Here is a 19,683-nt window from a genome sequence, read left to right on the forward strand (position 1 = left end):
CTCCACCATCACACACACACTCTAAAAACCCACTAAGCATCACTTGTGCTGTTTCTGCACCGAGTTGAAAATCAGTGCGTGACGACCCGGGAGTGTGTTTCTTTAAGAATGTAAGGTGGGTGAGCCCCTTTTCCTGACGCACGCCTGGTATGCAAACATAAATTTAGCAGCAACGTGTTTGCAGGGGGAACAAAATATCTGGAAGCGACCGTGAAGTGTCATGCCGTCTCCGCCACTTTTTTTTTTGGCTGACTTTGTCTCATTTGTGACTCAGTAAACCAGAGCCGGGGCGCAGCACAGAGAGAGAGAGAGGAGAGCGGAGCAGACCTCTTTCTCCCTGAGTGACTGGAGTGGAGAGAGAGAGAGAGAGAGAGAGAGAGAGGCTGGGGGGGACAGGCAAGCCAGTGGGCGAGCAATCACAGTTGTCTCTCTCTACACTTTGCAATCACATTGAATTTGTCAGCGTCAGAGATGACAGGAGGTTGTTTGTGGACGGTCGGACTGGTTCTCCTCGCTGTTTGTGTGAAGGTAAGTTGATTCATATACTGATCCTGTAACATCCATAACATGAGAGGCGCGTCTCTGCTGGCTGATGCGTTTGTGAAGTTGACGCACCACCAAGCTGATATAATAAAACTAAATTAAACGCATTTATTTCTTAATTTACTTTATTTATTTCTTAATTTACTTTATTTATTTCTTACTTTATTTTATTTATTTCTTATAGGAAAAGAAAAAAAAACCCCCACTAAAGTCTGTTATCTTATTTCCAAAACCCAACAAGGGCTCAGGCTTGCTTATCTGACATATTTTATCATAATAATAATAAAATAGCACATAACTTGGTGATGGTTTAAATATTAGCGTGGCACTGAAATTGCAAGTATTTCCAGGAAACTCACAGAAATAGACCTCAGATCATTTTCTAACAACCAATTCATTTGTTTTTTGAACTTGAAGAAGAGTTCATCATCCTCCAGTGATGCTGGAGAACCAAGGATGAGAGAATGATATGTTAAGATATAGTGTGGAAAACCAGGGATTGATGGTGATAGAAAGGAACAGCTGGTAATAATGTGTCAATAAAAAGGAATGATAAACAGGAAATTGAGAGAGGATGGAACATTTTGAGTATAGTCTGACAATATGTGATCAGATGAGGGATATAATTTGCTCTGTGTATAAATCCTGTCGTGACTGCCTGCTCTGAAATTTAATAGTGAGAGGACAGGTCATCTTTTGAAAGGTCACACCTTATCAGCCTAGCATTGAACAAACTTCTAAAATCAGTACACTCAGCATGCACTAATCACCCCTGGAATAGTTGAACATGTTATCTTCTGCAGGCCTGTCATGTAAGGGCAGACACACATACTGCATAACGCCACAAAGCAGTTGTTTGGCCTGCAGACAGATTTTAGGGCTCAAACAGAGGGGTGGGATGTCAGCATTTGTAAATGACCGCGACAGGTGCTAATAGCACTTCAAGGTGATTTGGACCTCAGACACCCTGGCTGCCATGTAGCCCAGCTGAGCACGTCCACACTGTAATCAGTGAATGTCAGCGACAGAAAAGCGCTGGAGGCTTTGTAACTCTTTCCAGGCAACTGTCCAGTGCTATCCTGATTATGTTACAGTTCAAATATTGAGACCAAAATCAAGAAATGCCACATTAATCGTCTGTGTATGGGTACGAGCATCTGTGTTTGCAAGAAACAACACATTTCAGATGTTTGGAAGGCGTTGTTGGTTTCAGAAGGGTGTGTGTTTAATTTTCTTACATACACAAAATAGTCTGTGGTGAAAGTGCCACAGAAAGTATTGAATTTAACTCGATGAGCTGTTTAGTTCTGCGTCCAAAATTGTCAGAAGTGGTACTCTCTCACGCTGACTTCTGTGTTTGTGGCAGCATTTTGCTTGTTTTGTGAAAAACTGTGAAATTACTCAGTAGGTATTTGCTCAAGTGGTCAAGTAGCTACCAACACATGACAAGTTTTCCCTTCTGTGCAAGGAGGTGACTGTGCAGCATGAGTCAGCACTGGTCATTTATCTCTACACACACACACACACACACACACACACACACACACACACACACACACACACACACACCAGAGTGACCCAGTGCTCTGCTTCAGAGACCAGGGATCAACAAGTGCCGCCTCCTGGGGTCTCTGCTATGCAGTGGCCTTTTCTTTTCATCTCCCCTCTTGGGTCAGTGTCTCTGCATTACTGTTTGACAAAAGAATGAGACTCTATATTTGTGTGTATGGTTGTTGGAAGTTGTGCTGCGTGATTTGTGTGTGTGGGCCAAATGGCCTGTGGCTCCGACCCTAAATGGAATAGACCTTCCTTTGTGAGTGACATAATGACGTACCACGAGTGATTCTTGGAGGGTCTTGATGCCTTCACACCATTCCCTTGGTTTACGTAGCAAAGTGGAACCTTCCAGAAACTGTTTTTTCCATTTTGCTGGATGAGGATTTAAAGGTGGCTGTGTGCACCGGAGGCCGTGCCCTTAAAAGACACCAAGCATCTCTGGGCACTGAGGTTAGTGCCTGTAAATAAGGATTTGGCACCTGCTAGGCCCATGGAGCAAGTCCCTTTTTTCCAACACAGATCAACATGGATATTCTGGTGAATGCATTTTTAATTCTTTTTTGGCACTTGACTCTCATTGCTCTCAGGGCTTCTCGATGGTTTTGCCCTTTTTTTGGCAAAAGTTGAATATTTCTATATTGTTAAAACTTCCAGTCCAGTCCACCAAAGTATATGGTGAAAGTAGGTACTGATTCAACACCAATGTCTTCTTTTTCCAAAATGTACTGTGTATATCTGGTAACATGAACAGGCAATGTTGCTCCTCTGCTGTGGTTTTTAACTGAAGTTGCTTCCTGAGCTTCTCTTTTATCAAGCTTTGTTAAACATGTAATAAATATGTTCTGTCTATGCATTTTAAGACACTCCAATGGATTGAATCAAAACTCAGTGTGTGCTCTGTTTAACTTGTTTTTCTGGTGAATAAATTACCGTAACAAGCAAACAGACTGACAGTCATATCTCTTTTTAAGTAGAGGACATTACTTTGCCTTTGGGAATTATTGATGAACGAGATGTTTTATAGTTTTCAACATGTCAATGGCGAGACAGTTTCCCTGCTTCGGTCTTCATCACAGTGTATGGCCACTCTTTAGTGCATGCCGTTCTCCTAATTATTCAGCTGGAATTCAAAAGGAAATTAGCCACAAAAGCAACAGATTCTGCTGTTTATTCAAGGAAATGGTCCCTCTCGGAGTCTGAATGCAGTGAGCTGAGTGTATTGAACTCCTCCGGACGGGGAAGCTTTGGGGTCTGATGGCAGGATTAAGTGGGGTCACAGCGTGCAAATGGTCCCAATGGAGCGTCCGTCAACAACATTTCTTGTTCTCCGGGACACGCTCCTCGGCTTGATCGCTTGATCATAAAAACCACAAACTATCCAATTAGTTTTCATGAGTGCCTTTGTTGTGGACGCAAGTGGAATGGGAAGTGAATTAATTTTGAGAGGGATTGGTCCCACTTGAGGAGTAAAGGAAAAGGCTTCAGAGAACATCTGGCCTGTGATGGATGGATGGAGCAAGTTTTTGGAGTGCGTTAACAAAACCAAGTGTTTTCAGTTACACTGCAAAAGCCTTCATACTCATCTCATTGTTCCCATCTGGCCTTAATCTGTGGAGTGAGACTGAGGGTTGCTTAGTGTGGAAGTGAGGAAGTGTGTGTGTATGTGTCTCAGGCCAAGGCCAAAATGCACTGGTACTTGTGTTTGCATAAATTGCCAAGGTACCCACGAAATGTTTCACTTTTCAGGGAGTGCTGTTAGTTTTCCTGGCACGGTGGCAATGTTTCCTGTGTGTCCGGCTCAGGTGTGCCGAGATGCTGCTCTTCCAATCTTGGAAATCTAGAGAGCAGGCATTCATCCCTACAGAGCCAGGCCAAAAGGAAGTAGCCTCACACTGTTCTCAGTAGGCCAATGAAGAAAAGTAGTGCTGAACAGAACAAGAGATGTCAGCTCCCAAAGAAAGTTCACTTTCAAAAGTATTTGCAATAAACATGTAGCTAGGCTTAAGTCTAAAACTTATCTCCAATTTATGTTGTTTATTTTACTTGAGCACAACATCTCATGCCACCATTTTCTTCAGTACAAAGAAGCAAGATAAGTGAAATTTTAAAAATCCCTAATCAGAGATGAATAGATTTTTTTTTTACTGAACAGATTAAATGATCTCAGTAGCAGTTCACACTGATAGGAGTATCTCTGATTTTGTCATTTTTAAAAGACTACTTTTATGATAATGCAGTGAGTGTCACTTGCTCCTTGTGATGGAATATGATGTTAGGGATAGTTAACTTTTGGTGACCATACTTTCAAACCCCCAAAACCGGGACCTGTAAGAATACCACACATTAATGCATGCACACATGTATGCACTTATGCACACACCATGGGCGTTTTCATCAAGATGGGGTACAGTTATTTCAGCGCTTCGTACACATACCAAGCACACCTTTCAACACCATGGACAGCACCTCAGAAGACGAAAAATTATGTTTTGTCCAGGCTGCTGGCTAAATGGCTTACTGTGACACATTCTCTGCCAGCTGTTTTGAAAAAAAAAAAAAAAAAAAAAATTGGGAGGTGCAAATCTCTTTGTGGCCTATAAATCACTTTATAGGCAATAAGATAAAAATAACTTAATAGCTTACATCTTCACAACACTTTCACAAACTGGTTGCATGTTTACCAAGATAAAAACTTCGTTAATAGCAAAAACTAAGAGAAAGTTTCCTGAAGAAAGTTATCTTTAAGGCAATTACTGGGTACATTACACATTGCATTCTTTCTCTTTAGTTATTTTTTCTGGAGCTCTTAGCTCCCAGAGCAAAAACACGCTTATGTGTGGCTGTCTTAATATGACCTTTTTATATCAACATTTCTGCCGTGCACCACCGAAAATGTACTTCAGACATGTGGTGCATTACTATTTTTATATTGTTTTAGGCTATAATGAATGGGACAGAACATAATAAAAGTCTATGTAAGCGTTGAAAGCAATTCTAATATGATATTATGAGAATTGTGGTAAAGACTTGGAAAATTTGTTAATGAATGTTGAAAATCAGGACATTTTAGTGTTTTACAGATATTTGTCAGGATTCTGGACATTCAGCTTGAAACTGGGACAATCCCGGACAAACTGGGATGTCTGCTCACCGTAAGTTAGCTTGATTTAGCATAAAGACTGAAAGTAGGGCGAAACAGCTAGCTTGGCTCTGTGCCAAAGTACAAGGCAGCATGTCGAGCTGTAGGTGCTGGCAGCCAAATTTTCATACCTTTAGACAGAGTCAGGATAGCTGTTTTCCCCTGGTTTCCAATTCTCCAAATCTTCTCTTCTAAAAAATAAAGACAAAAAACAAAAAGAAGAATTGTATTTTCTGAAATGTCAGACTTTGGAGGAAGCTTTTTTGCTTTCTGGTGAAGATTTAAATAAAAAAATTGATACCACTCTCAAATCTGTCCATTAAATGAAGCTGTAGCCACTTAGCTTAGCTTAGCATAAGGACTGGAATCAGAGGCCTAGCCTGGCTCTGTCCAAAGTTAATAAACCAGGATTTAAAGCTCACTAATTAACATATTCTATCTCATGTGTTTAGTCTGTACAAAAACCACAATTGCAAATTGTAGTGTGTGCTAAGCTAAGCTAACCTTTCCCTGGCACTAGTTTCATATTTAGCATACCGACATCAGAGTGGTGTTGATCTTCTCTTCTAACTCTCGGCAAGAAAGTGAACAAGTGTATTTCCAAAACTGCAAAACTAATTCTTCAACATCAGGACTTGATGAACATGAACTAGACCATGTGAAAATTGAAAAGATGTGGAATGGAGAATAAGGCTTTGCAGTTTCCTCTGCAGAATCTTGTGGAATTTGATATTGTTGTTTGCCTTTCAATCACTTGATGCCGAGTTCTAATAACATGCTTTGACTGAGTGCCCAAAGCATCCTGTGCCAGTAAATGGCATAGCTCTCTGGAATCATGTTGCAGTGCTGTGCCAGAGTGTTTCCAAGAGCGTATGTTGCTCAGACTGCAATATCAAAATGTATAATGAGTTTTTGTGGTTTCATGTGGTTCTTAGGAAATGGAAGATATATTTTTGTGCCACACATACACTGCAAAACTTAAACTTTATATTAAGCTGCAGTCACGCATTGATGAAGAGCTGCCAGCAGATGGCAACATTACAGCAGAGGGACTTTTTGTGTCCAGTTCACATGTGACGGATTCTGTAGCTCCCATGGCCATCACAGATAGTCGGCTCTATTGTGATTTTGCAGGTGGCTGCCCTCTGTCCCGTCTCCGTTTCCTCTGGAGCCCCTTGTGAATGTATTTGTTCCTTCATCATGAGGTTTATTTGTCATTGCGGAGCTTGAAAGCCGAGCCTCTGGCATCCTGTTCCTCTGATGAAACATCTTGGGCTCCATCTGTAGAGAGCCCACGTCCCCTCCATCAGGATGATTGAGCGTTGTTGTTTTATCCTGTTGTGTGTTCCTGGACGCCAGCTCAAACTTCATTTGCAGCAGCCGGGGCCCTCCGTGCATCATCTGGCCTCCACATTTTTCACACTGCCGATCTCAAAGCCGCAGAAACTTGCAGTCGAGCGACTCTGCCTTGGCTTAAGCACATGCGTCTAGTTCTGTCTGTTCCGTACTGCCCCGGCCTTGACCTCAGATCTGTCCCAGGGTGGGATTGCAGCAGGAGTGCCGGGGAGTGGTGCTAACGAGAGGGGAGAAGCAGCACTCAGGGCCCCCTCGTGATGCCTAATTAGAGGGGAGGGCAGGTAGGAGGTGTGTGTGTTTGTCTGAGTGTTGAAACAGTCCTGGGGAGGATTGTCAGGAGAGAGGAAGAAGCCAGATTGGACACTGCAGAGGGAATGAGACAGGAAAGGAAGAGGGGAGGATAATAGAGGCAAAAAGGTCAAGAATGGTGGAGAAACAGAAGAGAGCACATGAGAAATGTGCAATGAGATGGTTTGCTATTAGTAAGTCAGGTTAGAGGACTGAAGGGAAAAATTAGGTCATGAGTATTCAAGGAATTGACGTGTTAATGTGACAAATAATGTGATGTACAAGTTCGAAGCCAAGTCCTTCACCAGATGTAGCACGTGAAAAAGAATAAAATTGACTAACATCTTTGTCAATGAGCAGGGTTAAATAAAATGCAGTAAAATAGAACCAAAAACATCACTGACTTGGAGAGGAAAAGGTGGAAGATGAGTGCCATGGTAGAGGACGCAAAAGAAAATTAATGGAGTGATATTGATGTGGATTTAGGTAAAAGCAAGAGTAGAATGGGACACACACACACAGACACAATGATGTCTGCAGAAAGGGGGAAAAAAAGAGCAATATTGATGGAGTGAGAGGGGAAGAGTTGCATGAAGCATGCACAGAGAGCAAAAGGCCAAGCAGAGGAAATGTAGAAGTAAGCCACTTGCATTAAGTGGGAAAAGTAAAAACAAATATCCAAATGTTGGATATTTGTTTTCTGGAGAGAGACAATGGAGATGCAGTAATTCCAAGTTCCAAGTGGTTGACAGGCATGAAAAACAAACATGAGACTGGCTATCTCTCACTGACCTCATTACTTTTGGGAGAGGGGGGGGGGGGAAGGAGATTGCATATGAGTGAGAAAGGTTAGGTATAGTGGGGAAAGAAAGGATGGACAGTTAAATCCACTGAAAGCATGATTGACTGAGGGGCAGCAGTGCTTGTGTCTGACAGGGTCTCCACGGCCGGCTGCAGTGAATGTTTGCGAGGCTAATGATGCTTCCTGGGGTTCTCACATCTGCTTCCCTCCAGTGGCCACATGTGCTTTGAGTAAACGGTGCGCCGCCACGACTTAACACTGGAGATTCCATTACAAATGATCTGCTATTAGGATTACAGTGGATATGCGTACAGGAGCAGATTCATAAGCATGTAATCTGGCACACTTGCAAAGTGTCTGGTGTGTGGATCCTAGTGTGAACGTGCATGCTTCCGTGTCTCATGTAAATCTTTCCAATGTCCACCAATTCAATGTTTTTAGCATGTTAGCATGCCTTAGCAAACACTGTCAATACACAACTCAATGCTTTCTCTGACAATTTGTGCTACTTCCTCATTTCTTTTGGCAATGCCCTTTTAATCTGGTAGGGAAGGGTTGTATAAAAGTGGAATTTATTGAAATTCTTTCTCCCAATGGACATCTTCCCACAGCTTCCTGATCCACCATCGAGCCACTTTGTCAGTTTTACTGCACCATTTTCAGGTGGATTTTGCTCTTGTTTGAATGAAGTTGAATTTTCTTTTTGTTTTCAAGGTGCAGTGGTGGAAGAAGTATTCAGATCCTTAACTTAAAGCGGCCTTAATCAAAATTTTTATATCATCATAACATGACTATCGGTAATGTGAATGGGGAAGCTAATTTTGAGAATCTTCACAGTCCAAGGTTCCTCTTGGCACTGTTTTCATCAGCTGCATTTCCAGGAGCAGAAGGCAGCTGTTATGGTGAAAAAGCTTTGATAAACCTTCTGTACATTTTCTTCCTAGCAGCAAACAAAGTTAGCAGCTCGCTGATGAACTTGTTGGAGCATTTAGCTGCTAAAGAGACAGATGTTTCCCTCAGAAGCTGGAACACAGAGCTAAAAAGGAGGGTGAATATTGTTTGCTGGATGTATAAATAAGGAAGGGTTTGCAAATGAGTCCACTGTGTGTGTGTGTGGTGTGACCAGGGGGGCCAGAGGTTCATCTGCCTTCTCTGTTCCCAGGCCTGCTCACAGGGATTACCTAGGCTACAGTGCCTTTTCTGAAATGCACTAATACACACCCACTCACACACAGTGGAGTGAGCAGTGACACAGCACAGATGTAGCGGCCGCGGAACAGACTCTCTGGCCCCTGTAAAGAGGCCTGGGTCTCCCCTTTGAGCAAGCCTCTGCCTAGGAAGTCTGTGTGGTCCTGGAGCATGTGTGTAAAGTATATCTTAAGTGTGTCTAGGCATTATTTGCGTGAGTGTGAGGGGGCGAGGTGGCAGGTGGGAGTTTGTGGGATGTTAAGCCAGCTTTACGTCGCATGAAAATATCCAGTGGAGCACAATTGTACTGTTTGGTTAAAGTTTTTTCAACTAAAAAGGGGATTTCTGTTCCCTTCTGGAGAGAGTTATGAACTACGAATGAACTTGACTGTGAACTTTAAATGACCCACTTTTTTTAATTTTTGTGTTTTTCCAAAAAGCCTGTATAGTCTTGTTGTTTGTATGTTGTGCAATGATTGATGTTTGACCTATGAAAAATAATAAGCCTCGCGACAAAAATGCACCCGCAGGTTACCGTTGTTGTAGGTCATCGGCTTGGTTAACGGCCTTTGTCTCACCGTGGCCTTACATTTGAAGTGCCACTGTGGAATTTCGTCCCAGCATACCTCTGCGGTACGGTGACATCATCCACACTGCAGTCCTGCTCTGATCTCAGTGGGGGACATGTACCACGCGCAAAAAAACGCCGTCTCATATGCGCCAAGCTTGTTTGAATCTGTCGTCCACTGGTCTTTGCCCCCGTGAATCCTCTCAGCACCTCCCTCCTCCCCTGCTGTCTCGCTGATGACAGGTATGCAGCTTGAAAAATATTTGGCAACCATGACCCGGAAAAGTGCACATTTGACATCGAACATGTCACTCACCCTTCATTTTCTCCACTCCTCCCTCACTGTAGCGAGACATAATGCTCTCTTAAATAAGCTCTTTTGTCTTTATCAGTGCGGTTTCTTCTCTCATCTCAGCATGATTTGCTTCATAGCTGGAATAGTTGGGATTGTGGTGACCAGGTGGCCTGTGAAGCCACTTAGATGATATGACAGATACTGGAGTCAGCTCAGTATGAAAGATCCCAAACTGTGTGTTCAGATCATTTAAGATGCGTGTTGAGAGACAGGTGATAGGTGGACTGAATTAGTTGACAGCAGGGGCAGGTGAATTTGTCGTGCTCCATGTTCCCATTACAATTATTAAAGAATATCTAAACAAAAACTAGATATATTTCATAATACCATGAGAGATATATCCTCTCTTAACTAAAAAATAAAATATTGTCTGCAGCATACTGTTTGTGGACAAAAGCCTATGATATGATTTTAACTTATCAGACATAGCTTTGGTTTGATTTGGCTAGATAGTTGCTTATTATCCATACATTTTATTTTGGTTAAATTAAAAAGTGTAAAACCTATAAGATCACTTCATCTCATTTCCTAAACCTGTTGACATTGTAAGTAACTTCAGGGGGAATATGGACCTGTTCATCTGTCACACTCAATATTTCATACAAAGCTTACTCCAGGTGCAACTACATCCCATTACTGACTCAGTGGATTCGGATAAAACACAAGGAAATCTTGTAATTCAAAGGCAAAACAAGGTGATTTAACGCCTGAGGTGAACGGCATCATTCATCAAAGAGGCTGACTTGCTCTGTTAATGCAGGAGGAACGAGGGAATGCATTTTGATTGACGCCGAGAGAAAACAGGGATGTTTTCATTGTGTGTGTATTAGTACAAAGAATGAGCAAGAGCCATTCTACGTGTGTCCTTTCAGTGCACCAGCGGCGGAGCAAGCTGGTGAAAGATGTGTGTGTGTGTGTGTGTGTGTGAGTGTGTGTCAGTGTGGGACAAGTGCGTATGCTGACGTTGATTGGCAGGAGGGCGCAGCAGGAATGTGCCCGGCTGCAGCTCTCTCTGCGGGACAGGTACAAACCGCTCTATCATCGCATGAGAGAGTAATCGTTACGGGCAAATCATTACATGATCAGAGGGAACCAAGTCCGTGCCAAATATGCACAGCCCTCGAGAATTTTGGGAGGAGGAGGAGGAAGTCAACAAAAGCAAAGCAAGGATGGAGAGAAAGAATGTATGATGCATACAAGATCAAGATTTTTTATGATTCTCTGTCCAACAGGAGGAGGAAAGGTGACTCACTGTTTTGGCGATAGCAGGGCCCATCAGTCTAATCTACATCAGAGTAATAATTGGAAAGGAAATCAGAAGCTTATTTGGAAAATTAGGAGGATATTACTGTTGCAGTCCATATTTAAATTACTCCAATCAAAAAATCTGAAACATGTTTAATTTTGGCTCACGCAATTTGAAATCTGTTGCACAAGTGAAAAAAAATAATGTACTTACTGTATTTAAAAAGCATTCAAATATTGAAAAGTATGTGTCTACCTTTTTTAAATAGAGAAAATGTGAAAATAATGTTGGGGAAAATATCTATAGTTATCTGACTCTAACAGCATCGTATGCCTGTAGGAGGAACAATTTTTGTCAAGGTGTAGTTGCACATATTGAGTATTAAGCTCAACTTCAACCTTGTGATTTACAAGAAGTAGTGCTGCACCTGTTATGCAACAACAAAAAAATCTACAAGTCCCCACCCCGTGTAAGAGATGTTATTCTACATTAAGTACATAGTCTACCTTGGCGATTAAACATTTACCCACAGAATGTGATGACTAATGTCCTGATTGTATCTGATCTCCAGTCTTTACTCACACTTTATTAAAGGAGTAGAAAAGCATCTGTTGAACTCAGGTTATGGTCCATTGATCTGTGTGTCTCAAACTTCCTGCACGTCTGTTAACCCTGATGATGGTCAAGCAGGAGAAAACTTCTGCATTTTCGCCCAGAACTTGACCAATTCACTTAAAATTGACTGTACGGTTGAACCCTGTACAGTACACTTGCCCATATGCAATAAGAAATACATCATTTTGCACACTCCAGCTTGGTCTTGGTCATGACTTTATAAATACCTCTGTAAATGTCTTGCACTTTTAGCTTGACATTTTCCTACATTTGCTGCATGAATTAGCCTTTAAAACATGTGTGTCTTGAGCTGCGACAAAGGCTCTGCAGAATGCTGAGAGAAGACAAACAGGCCCGTGTGTCCAGAAGAGGTGACATAAAACTTTCATCATGCAAACTGGAATAAATTCACAAAAGTGGGCGAGCACACATGTTAGTCAGCAGCCAGATTTGCGACAGTTGGTCGATCAATCAGCTCAGCATTCTGTCTGAGAGTATTATAGTTGCACTTAAATATAGTTGGCAAAGAGTCTTTTATGCACAACAGCTTAAGAATTTATTGCATTTGCCCAAAGCTAACAAAATGCCAGTCTCTCACCTCACATTGAGTAATGCTCACTCACCCAGCGTTAATATTACAATATGTGGTCGTAATTGCAGCGGCTAATCTATGCTGACAACAAATATTTTTGCTGGGGGAATATTTTCCTTAAAACCAGACTGAGCTTGCAGACTGGTAATTTACACAACAGATGTGGAGTTGGGCAATGCTAACAAAACATTTAGGTTTACAGACTACTGTGGTGCTGAATGACTACTACTCAGGTGTTTCAACATAGTGGGCGTAATTGATTATTCTCAAGTTATGATAAAGTGTGACACCTTTAATAAATCAAAGCATATATAGTGGAGGCATTAAGTTGTTTGCATGTGGCATGTGCAGGTGTGTCAGGCAGACACACCGCCTTAAGGTGCAGCGGAGGATGTTAGGTTCATGTTCAACAATGTGTGCCAAAACTGTCTCGCTCATCTCTAACATTTTTTTCCTTTTATCTGTGCAACCATCTGTGTCTGTAATGCAACCTTAGGAGATTCTTGCTCTGACATGCCACCGTCTTTGGGATCACTCTGAAAGTAAATATGCAAGTGTGAATTTACATGTCTACTGTATCTTTTCAATTTATTGTCTATCTTTTCTTCCACTTGACATATTTGATTTATGTCTGTCTTTGTTTGTGCTTATTAAGACAGCCCAGGATGCTGCGTAAAGACATATTAGTGTCGTAAATCCTGGTTTCATTTCCTCATAGCAGTTTTGTAGTTTGGAATTTGCTCCACAATGCTTGACATCTCAGTGCCCACTGGCTGACTCACTCAGCTCCTGCTGAGCCCTGCTCTTGGATCTGGGGGTTCATCCCCAGCCTCTCCCTTTCCTGACTCTAACCTACTGTAGCTCTCAGGCTTCCTGCTCCTGGGCAGTTGAACTCTGAGTGTATAACAGAGAAAAGCGGGTGACAGATGACCAATGCATATATGTGCATAGGGCATAGGTGTACATGCACGCCCTGCAGTGACTCCACCCTGTACGTTACCTCTTCCTTTGTGATGTTGTGCAGGGCGATGGTGTGAGCTTTTCACACAGCTGGAGCAGGGCCGCTGAGGGCAAGACAATTTCCTCCGCCACAGAGAGAGAGAGAGAAAAAGGCAGAGAAATAGAATTATGGTAGTAGTTTGCCCAGAGGTAAGCACATTCTCATGTCAACTTTTTTTTATTTCACGGAGGGTGGGGAAATTGGTGTAAGCATTCCTACTTATTTTACACCTGGCACCTCAATCTAGTGCGTATGCATTCGTACAGTGAGTTCTGTGCATCTCAACAAGCGTTACAACCTAATTTCAGGATGGTATCTGATGGGCGCCGTACCCCCTACGTGCCTTGAACTAGTTATTGACAGTTTCCAACTGTTCGGATTAATTTGGAAGGATATCTCCCTGCTTTTATGTGATGATCCAGGGCAAAGGATGGATTGTTTTTCTTTCCGCTGTTGTAATCCAGGTTAATACAGAGGCTTGGCCAGTTAGTTCCCTAATTGAACACTGCAAATGAACCCACTGATCACTTACACACATGCACAGGACGGCAAAACTTCCCTGTAGGTCGGACTTTGTGACCGCCAATCAGTGCCTGACTGTTGGATCCAGTACTGTGGCTCTTACTGTACACAAGAAGCCGGTTTGGCTCTAGGACCCACAGTGAACTTGCATGCCCCAGTTATCTGGATGACGCAAGTGAATCAGGGCAGATCCACCACTTGTGTCATTAATTTCAGGCACACCCAGCTGTTGTCATAATGCTGCTGTTTGCATGGCCTTTTGTGCTTCCATCCTCTCCGATTTCTTCACTAACACTTGCTCAACTGCTTAGTGGCAATAATCATCTTCTTTTTCTGTGAGATAGTTCCTGTATTCTGTTCTGTAAGGCTCACCGTTGTCACACAGCAGCACTTATACTGTAATGTAGTGAAGTAGTGAAGTACTGAAGTAAAAAATAGGCTTCCCAGAATAATAAGAACTTGAATGTATTTAAAAACCAGAGCCATAAAATATTGCAGCTTATGGTGTCAAACTCACCTCAAACCTTATTAAGGTTTTTTAATCAAATGGAAAACATGTCATTACTCTCTCATTTTATTGAGCTCTTAGTCCTAAAGAGTATGTGACCACTCAGCATGAGTTTTAAATGAGTTTTTTCACCCTATAATGGTTTCATTTCCATTTCTATTAATTGATAGAAATAGACATGAGTAGAGATGTTAGGAAAGTTTTAAAGCAAAATATCCCACAAAGTCATATTTTAAAATGTACTTAGTTAATATCAAGTACAGATGCTAAACAGGCATCAGTGATACGGCAGAAGGGATAACAAAAGTTAACAGGCAGCTGCCATTTTGGCACTTGATTTTGTTTGAGTCTTCTGATAAAAATTATAGTAATTTTAGTCTTATCTTAGTCATTTGATGATTGTTAGTTTTAGTTAACATAAACTAAGGGCATCTTCGTCTAGTTTTTCCCCCGTGAAATGTAATTTTCAGTGTTTGTGGCTATAGTTGGTGCCATCTTTGCGGGCAATTACTGTAATTACAAGTTTCATTTTCATCTGTTGCAGTTAGCAGAAGATGCACTTACGAACTTGATTATACCAGACTAGAAGTTTACATACACGGTGCTCATATCATCCAGCATAGTCTCCTCTGTAAATATATATAATTCCCAAAGTCTGGCTGTTTGAACTGAGCCACTTACTCGCTGTCATTGTTTTTATTATTCTATTATTGCCGCAATCTATCAAGCATCTACATCAATCCTGTCCTTAATCCTATTCATAATCTATTAATACGAAAGACAGCCAACCGAAAGTAGCGTTAGCATTAGCATTATTCACTTCATGATGTTTCAATAATGTTAGCTTACCACTTTATAAATGTCAGTGTCCTGCCTTGCATGTTTTTTGTGGTTTGTCCCAGCTGTTTCGTTGCTTTATTGTTTAATTTTCAGTGGGACTGTGGAAGCTTTTAGTCCATAAATCTGTTTTCATCCAAGAACCGGTAACGTTAGCTCACAAACTGTATAGCAGAGACTGAAATGTGAGATCCTGCTCATATTGCAACAGGAAAAGCACTTAAATCTTCTGACGAACAGATGGTTACTGTTCTACCTGTCATCTACAAAAAAACAGATGTAGTTTCTAGTCGCAGTTGTGATTTGGGAAAGAGTCCGAAATTTACATAACAAAAAGTCAAAAGTGGGAAAGGCAATGAAACACATTCCTCCTCCATCATCTTTGTAGCTAGCGACACTCCTGTCACTCACTACACACCCCACCGGCCTAGCACATGTCTTTACTTCCTTGTCCTTTCCATGACCCATAATTCCCTTCTTCCTGCCCACCTAACTCTTAAAGATTAACAGAGTGCTCACTACCTGTCCACCTGCTAGAGGCATCACATTTACGGGCACCAGGGTAATCTCAGGGGTCCAGTTGGTTTTCTAATCCTTGGAAACAGACATAGAGAACTGGGCCAAGGGCAGGCTGTTCAATTTCCAAGTGGCTCTGTTATTGGAACTACCATTGTTCAGCTTGGGAGGCCATTTGTATCACTATCGTAATTTTCAGTGCCAAATGGAACTTATTTGGATATTGTGTTGTCTTGGCATTGCGAAAATGTCACACTTTGAGGGTTTTACCTTGATTACAACTTGAATTTAAAGAAACAAACAAACAAGAAAAAAAAGCCTGGCATGGGTTCTGATTTGTGGCAATAAAGATTTTTGTAGAGGTCGTGCTCTTGTTCCAGAGAACGCAGGGGTGTTTGGTAGCAGCACCGGATTGCTATAAAGCTGTACTTGAAGCTTTCATTGGTTTCATCTCCTCCCCCTTGGCTTGAGATATACCCCCAGGATCTCTCTGTGTCACCTGGATATCTGTAGCCAATGAAACCCACAGAAAGCCATCTCTGTTACACACGCCAGCAACAATGGAAGGCTGCTTGGACCACATTTTGAAGGTTTTGGTTGCAGAAGCAATTTTGGAGCTATCAGATTGAAACTCAAGAGGCCAGAGCAAGTCAATTCTGTCAGGAATTTCTAAGAGGGGTGTGCGCACCTTTTGAAAGCCACTTTTTTAATGTAAGAAAAAAAAAGAAACCCTTTCATGGCTAGTGAATCTCTACCACAATGGAGCTGAAGATGCCACTATTAGGTTTTAAGAGTCTCAAATGTCTCTAGTATTTAAAGTATGTCTTTACCTTTGAGGTTGTCCTTAACAAAGCTACTCAGGTATTTAGGCGGCCTGAATGTCTTTGATAAGAAGTAATGTATTATATTTCCATAAGTAGATGAGTTGTGTTTTGGTGTAATACTATTCCATTCATTTTAGAAGTACCGTTATCGGTTCTGTGACTGTGTACGGTCCAAAACTCAATGGACCTTCTGGGTTTCAACTTTTAGGATCTGGTAGCTACAAGATTTTTCCACTTCTGACTGCATGTACTATAAGTAACACAGGCTAAACTAAATGATTTATGTGATATCCTCCTGCCTTTGTGTGTGTTAGCACTGTAAGCTGAGCATGATGTATCTCTCAAAACTGTATATTCTTGCAGGATGGAGTGTGCAAAGTGTGCAAATGCACTGCAAACATAATGACATACCTGTTCCTCCTGACAATAAACCTTGATTCAGTGCCTTAGCTTGTGTAGATTCTAGCGCTGCTGAGAGACAGCTTCCAACCACTTGGCTGCTCTTAGGTTTCATGCCACCAGGGGTTTGCTCTTCACTTTGAAAGAATAACATGTATTATAGGAACTGAAGCCACAGCCAGCAGAGTTTTAAGAGACAGATCCCACATCTCATAGAGTGAAACTTACCTGCTGTAGCTAGCCAACCTGTCAAGTTTGTCCTATTTAAAATGGAACTGTAGTCACTCTTTGGGAAAGGCGTCAGTATTGTAATCCCATCAGTCTGTCTGCACTACTAGCTCAAAAGAAAAGCAGTAATATTCAAAACTCAGTGATATTCAGTCTTGAGTTTCTATCAGGGCACAATATGAAAAAACCCTAACGTATCAACTAAATGTTAATTAGAGCCTAATGAATAAAGTTTATATAGTATAATAACACAGTTTAATATGATTCAACCCTAACATTTTCTTTCTAAATTAAATTATGGTGAACTGCTCAAGAGCCTGTCAGGTCAGTCTGCCCCGGAGTTAGGATGTGAGGGAGTCAGAGTAGAAACGGTTTGCTAAGAAGGAAGACTTATGAATTAAAAGGTCTTGGTTTCAGCCAAGCCAAGATGAGCCAGGTCCAAATTATAGTCAGTCGTAGGGGGGTCTGTCCACAGATAATAATAAAAAAACCAAAACAATTTTTTTGTAAGATAAAGATAACGCTTTAACAACTTCCCTACAGCAAGCTAGTGGCTACACCCAGACCATGGGTGGATGAGAAAATCGCAGTTTAAATCACTTTATGATAAGCCTAGTTTTACTAATGTTATTTTTTGATTTGAGTTTAATAAATATTGTAATGATAATTGCAACCACGGCACAGAAGCCCTCCATAAACCTAGAGAAAACCCAGCACGCCCATCCCAGAACAATACTAGTAGTTTCGGGGGCCTACCACACCAACTTCAACCTCTGGAAAAAATCATAGGGGAAACATTGGACTGGGTCTATTTTGGACCAGGTCTCAATATCCTTAGGTCCCGTTTGGATTAGGTGTCATTTTCACCTTGTTGAGTTCACGTAGGATTTCCACTGGATGTTTGTGGATCGGGTCCATGAAGACCTCTATGAACTTCCCGGCTCCAGTCTGAACCTGTACAATGAAGTTAAGGTAGCCATAGTCTCTGTGTGGCCTTGGTTTACGGTTAGTTCATGTGTAAAAAAGCCTATTCTGAAAAAACTTGAACGTAAGAAATCCACAAAGATTGAGTATCTTGCTTATTTACTGTACACATACTGTAAATATATATAACATCTTTTTGTAAAATGTTGATTAGCCATATTGTTTTCGTCTTTTGTCTTCCCATTGCATAAATGGTGTTTGCAAGAGACTCTTCTGTGTGAGCCTTTTGTGAGTTTTTACTCACTTGTTTCTGAAAGGGGAAGGACAGGGAGAGGGAGGCGTCCAGTGATTCTTCAGCGAGCTTGTACTGTAGCTGTGCCCGGCAGTGCCAAACCCTGCTCCCTACTGAGATGACCCTGGCACACGCTCCAGCTGTGCAAACACAGCCGCATTGCTGAACACACACTCACGTTCAAGCTGAGCCAAATCCAATTATTTGCCTTGCCTTGAGACTCTTTTTTAAAATGTTTCATTTCAGTAGCACATATTCAGCCACCTTCCTCAGAACATTTGAGCTGGGCTGCCAGGTCGAACAAGACTGACAAACGCACCACTGTGGGTTCTTTTTCTTCTATATTTCTCTCATGTGAGCGTTCCCCAGCTTGTCAGCTTAATTTCTCACCCTTTTCCTCATTTTTCTTCCCAAAACTCCAGCATGACAGTAGGTATCCATTTTGTTTGAAGGAGAACCACCAAAGTCAACAGGGAGGGGATATGAGACACTCCATCGTCGGCCAGTCGACACAGACAGTGGGCCACAAAATGTTTTTGTCAGGAGGGTCCAGCCCATACAAACATAAGCACACAGCCAGTTATGTTACCTTCAGTGACCTTTTTTGCTTCAGGTCATCCTAGTCTTTAAAAGGCCATTTAAGTTTAATATGCTTGGATCATAATTTTATAGTTTTGGCTATCGTTCATATTGGTAATAATAACATAAAACCAAATGACTTAAACATTGCTTTAAAAGTCAAATGGGGGAATGGAACATGAGCAGTCAAACAATCGCATAACATGTTAACAGCACCCCATGTTCGCCATACTTAATTCAATAAGAAAATAAAGGTGGATGGTTAAGTTATTACCCAATCAGCCCATTGTAAGCATCCATCATAGTTTATAGATTGGCTTCCTGGTTCAACTTTGACATGTCTAACTTGCCATAGACTGCACACGCAGTTTTCCCGTGCATTGGTTATTTCTGAAACTTCAGGTGGATCACTTTTTTTAGTCTGCCAAAACCAAAACAATGAGCTGAAAGACACTAAAACACTATGTAGAACAATTCTCTGTGGATTAATCACTGCGAGCAACCCTGATAAGAGACCTCATGTTCCTTTCCTGTTGGACTACCTTGGAGCAATGTCTTCCGGACCTCAGCAATTACATTGTGAGCACAGTATTATTATAACTGATAGAAATGATAGTCAAGACTTTCTAATAACTTGGAATTTTCCTTCAAATTATATATTTATAATCCTCTAATGTTGCCTTGCGGATTAATAGTTTCACTCTGAATGGCTCACAATCTGATTTTATAAAGTTGGAAGCTGCAATGTCCCGCTGTGTAGCTGATGTTCATTTGATCTGTTTACCTGTATCAGGGGACAAAAGGC

General features: G+C 41.6%; 1 protein-coding gene across 3 annotated transcripts in view; it reads left to right on the forward strand.

Moving 5' to 3' along the window:
* Window positions 1-423: 423 nt before the first annotated feature.
* Window positions 424-19,683, forward strand: part of LOC128384274 (ADAMTS-like protein 1) — a 93,308-nt gene continuing 74,048 nt past the window's right edge. For all 3 annotated transcript variants that reach the window (XM_053343821.1, XM_053343822.1, XM_053343823.1), the window contains exon 1: window positions 424-528. In XM_053343821.1, the coding sequence (XP_053199796.1) occupies window positions 472-528 (57 nt within the window). In that variant the 5' untranslated portion in view covers window positions 424-471. The remainder of the gene's footprint in view (window positions 529-19,683) is intronic.

This window comes from Scomber japonicus, chromosome 22 (assembly GCF_027409825.1).
Source record: "Scomber japonicus isolate fScoJap1 chromosome 22, fScoJap1.pri, whole genome shotgun sequence".
In the NCBI taxonomy this organism is placed as follows: Eukaryota; Metazoa; Chordata; class Actinopteri; order Scombriformes; family Scombridae; genus Scomber; species Scomber japonicus.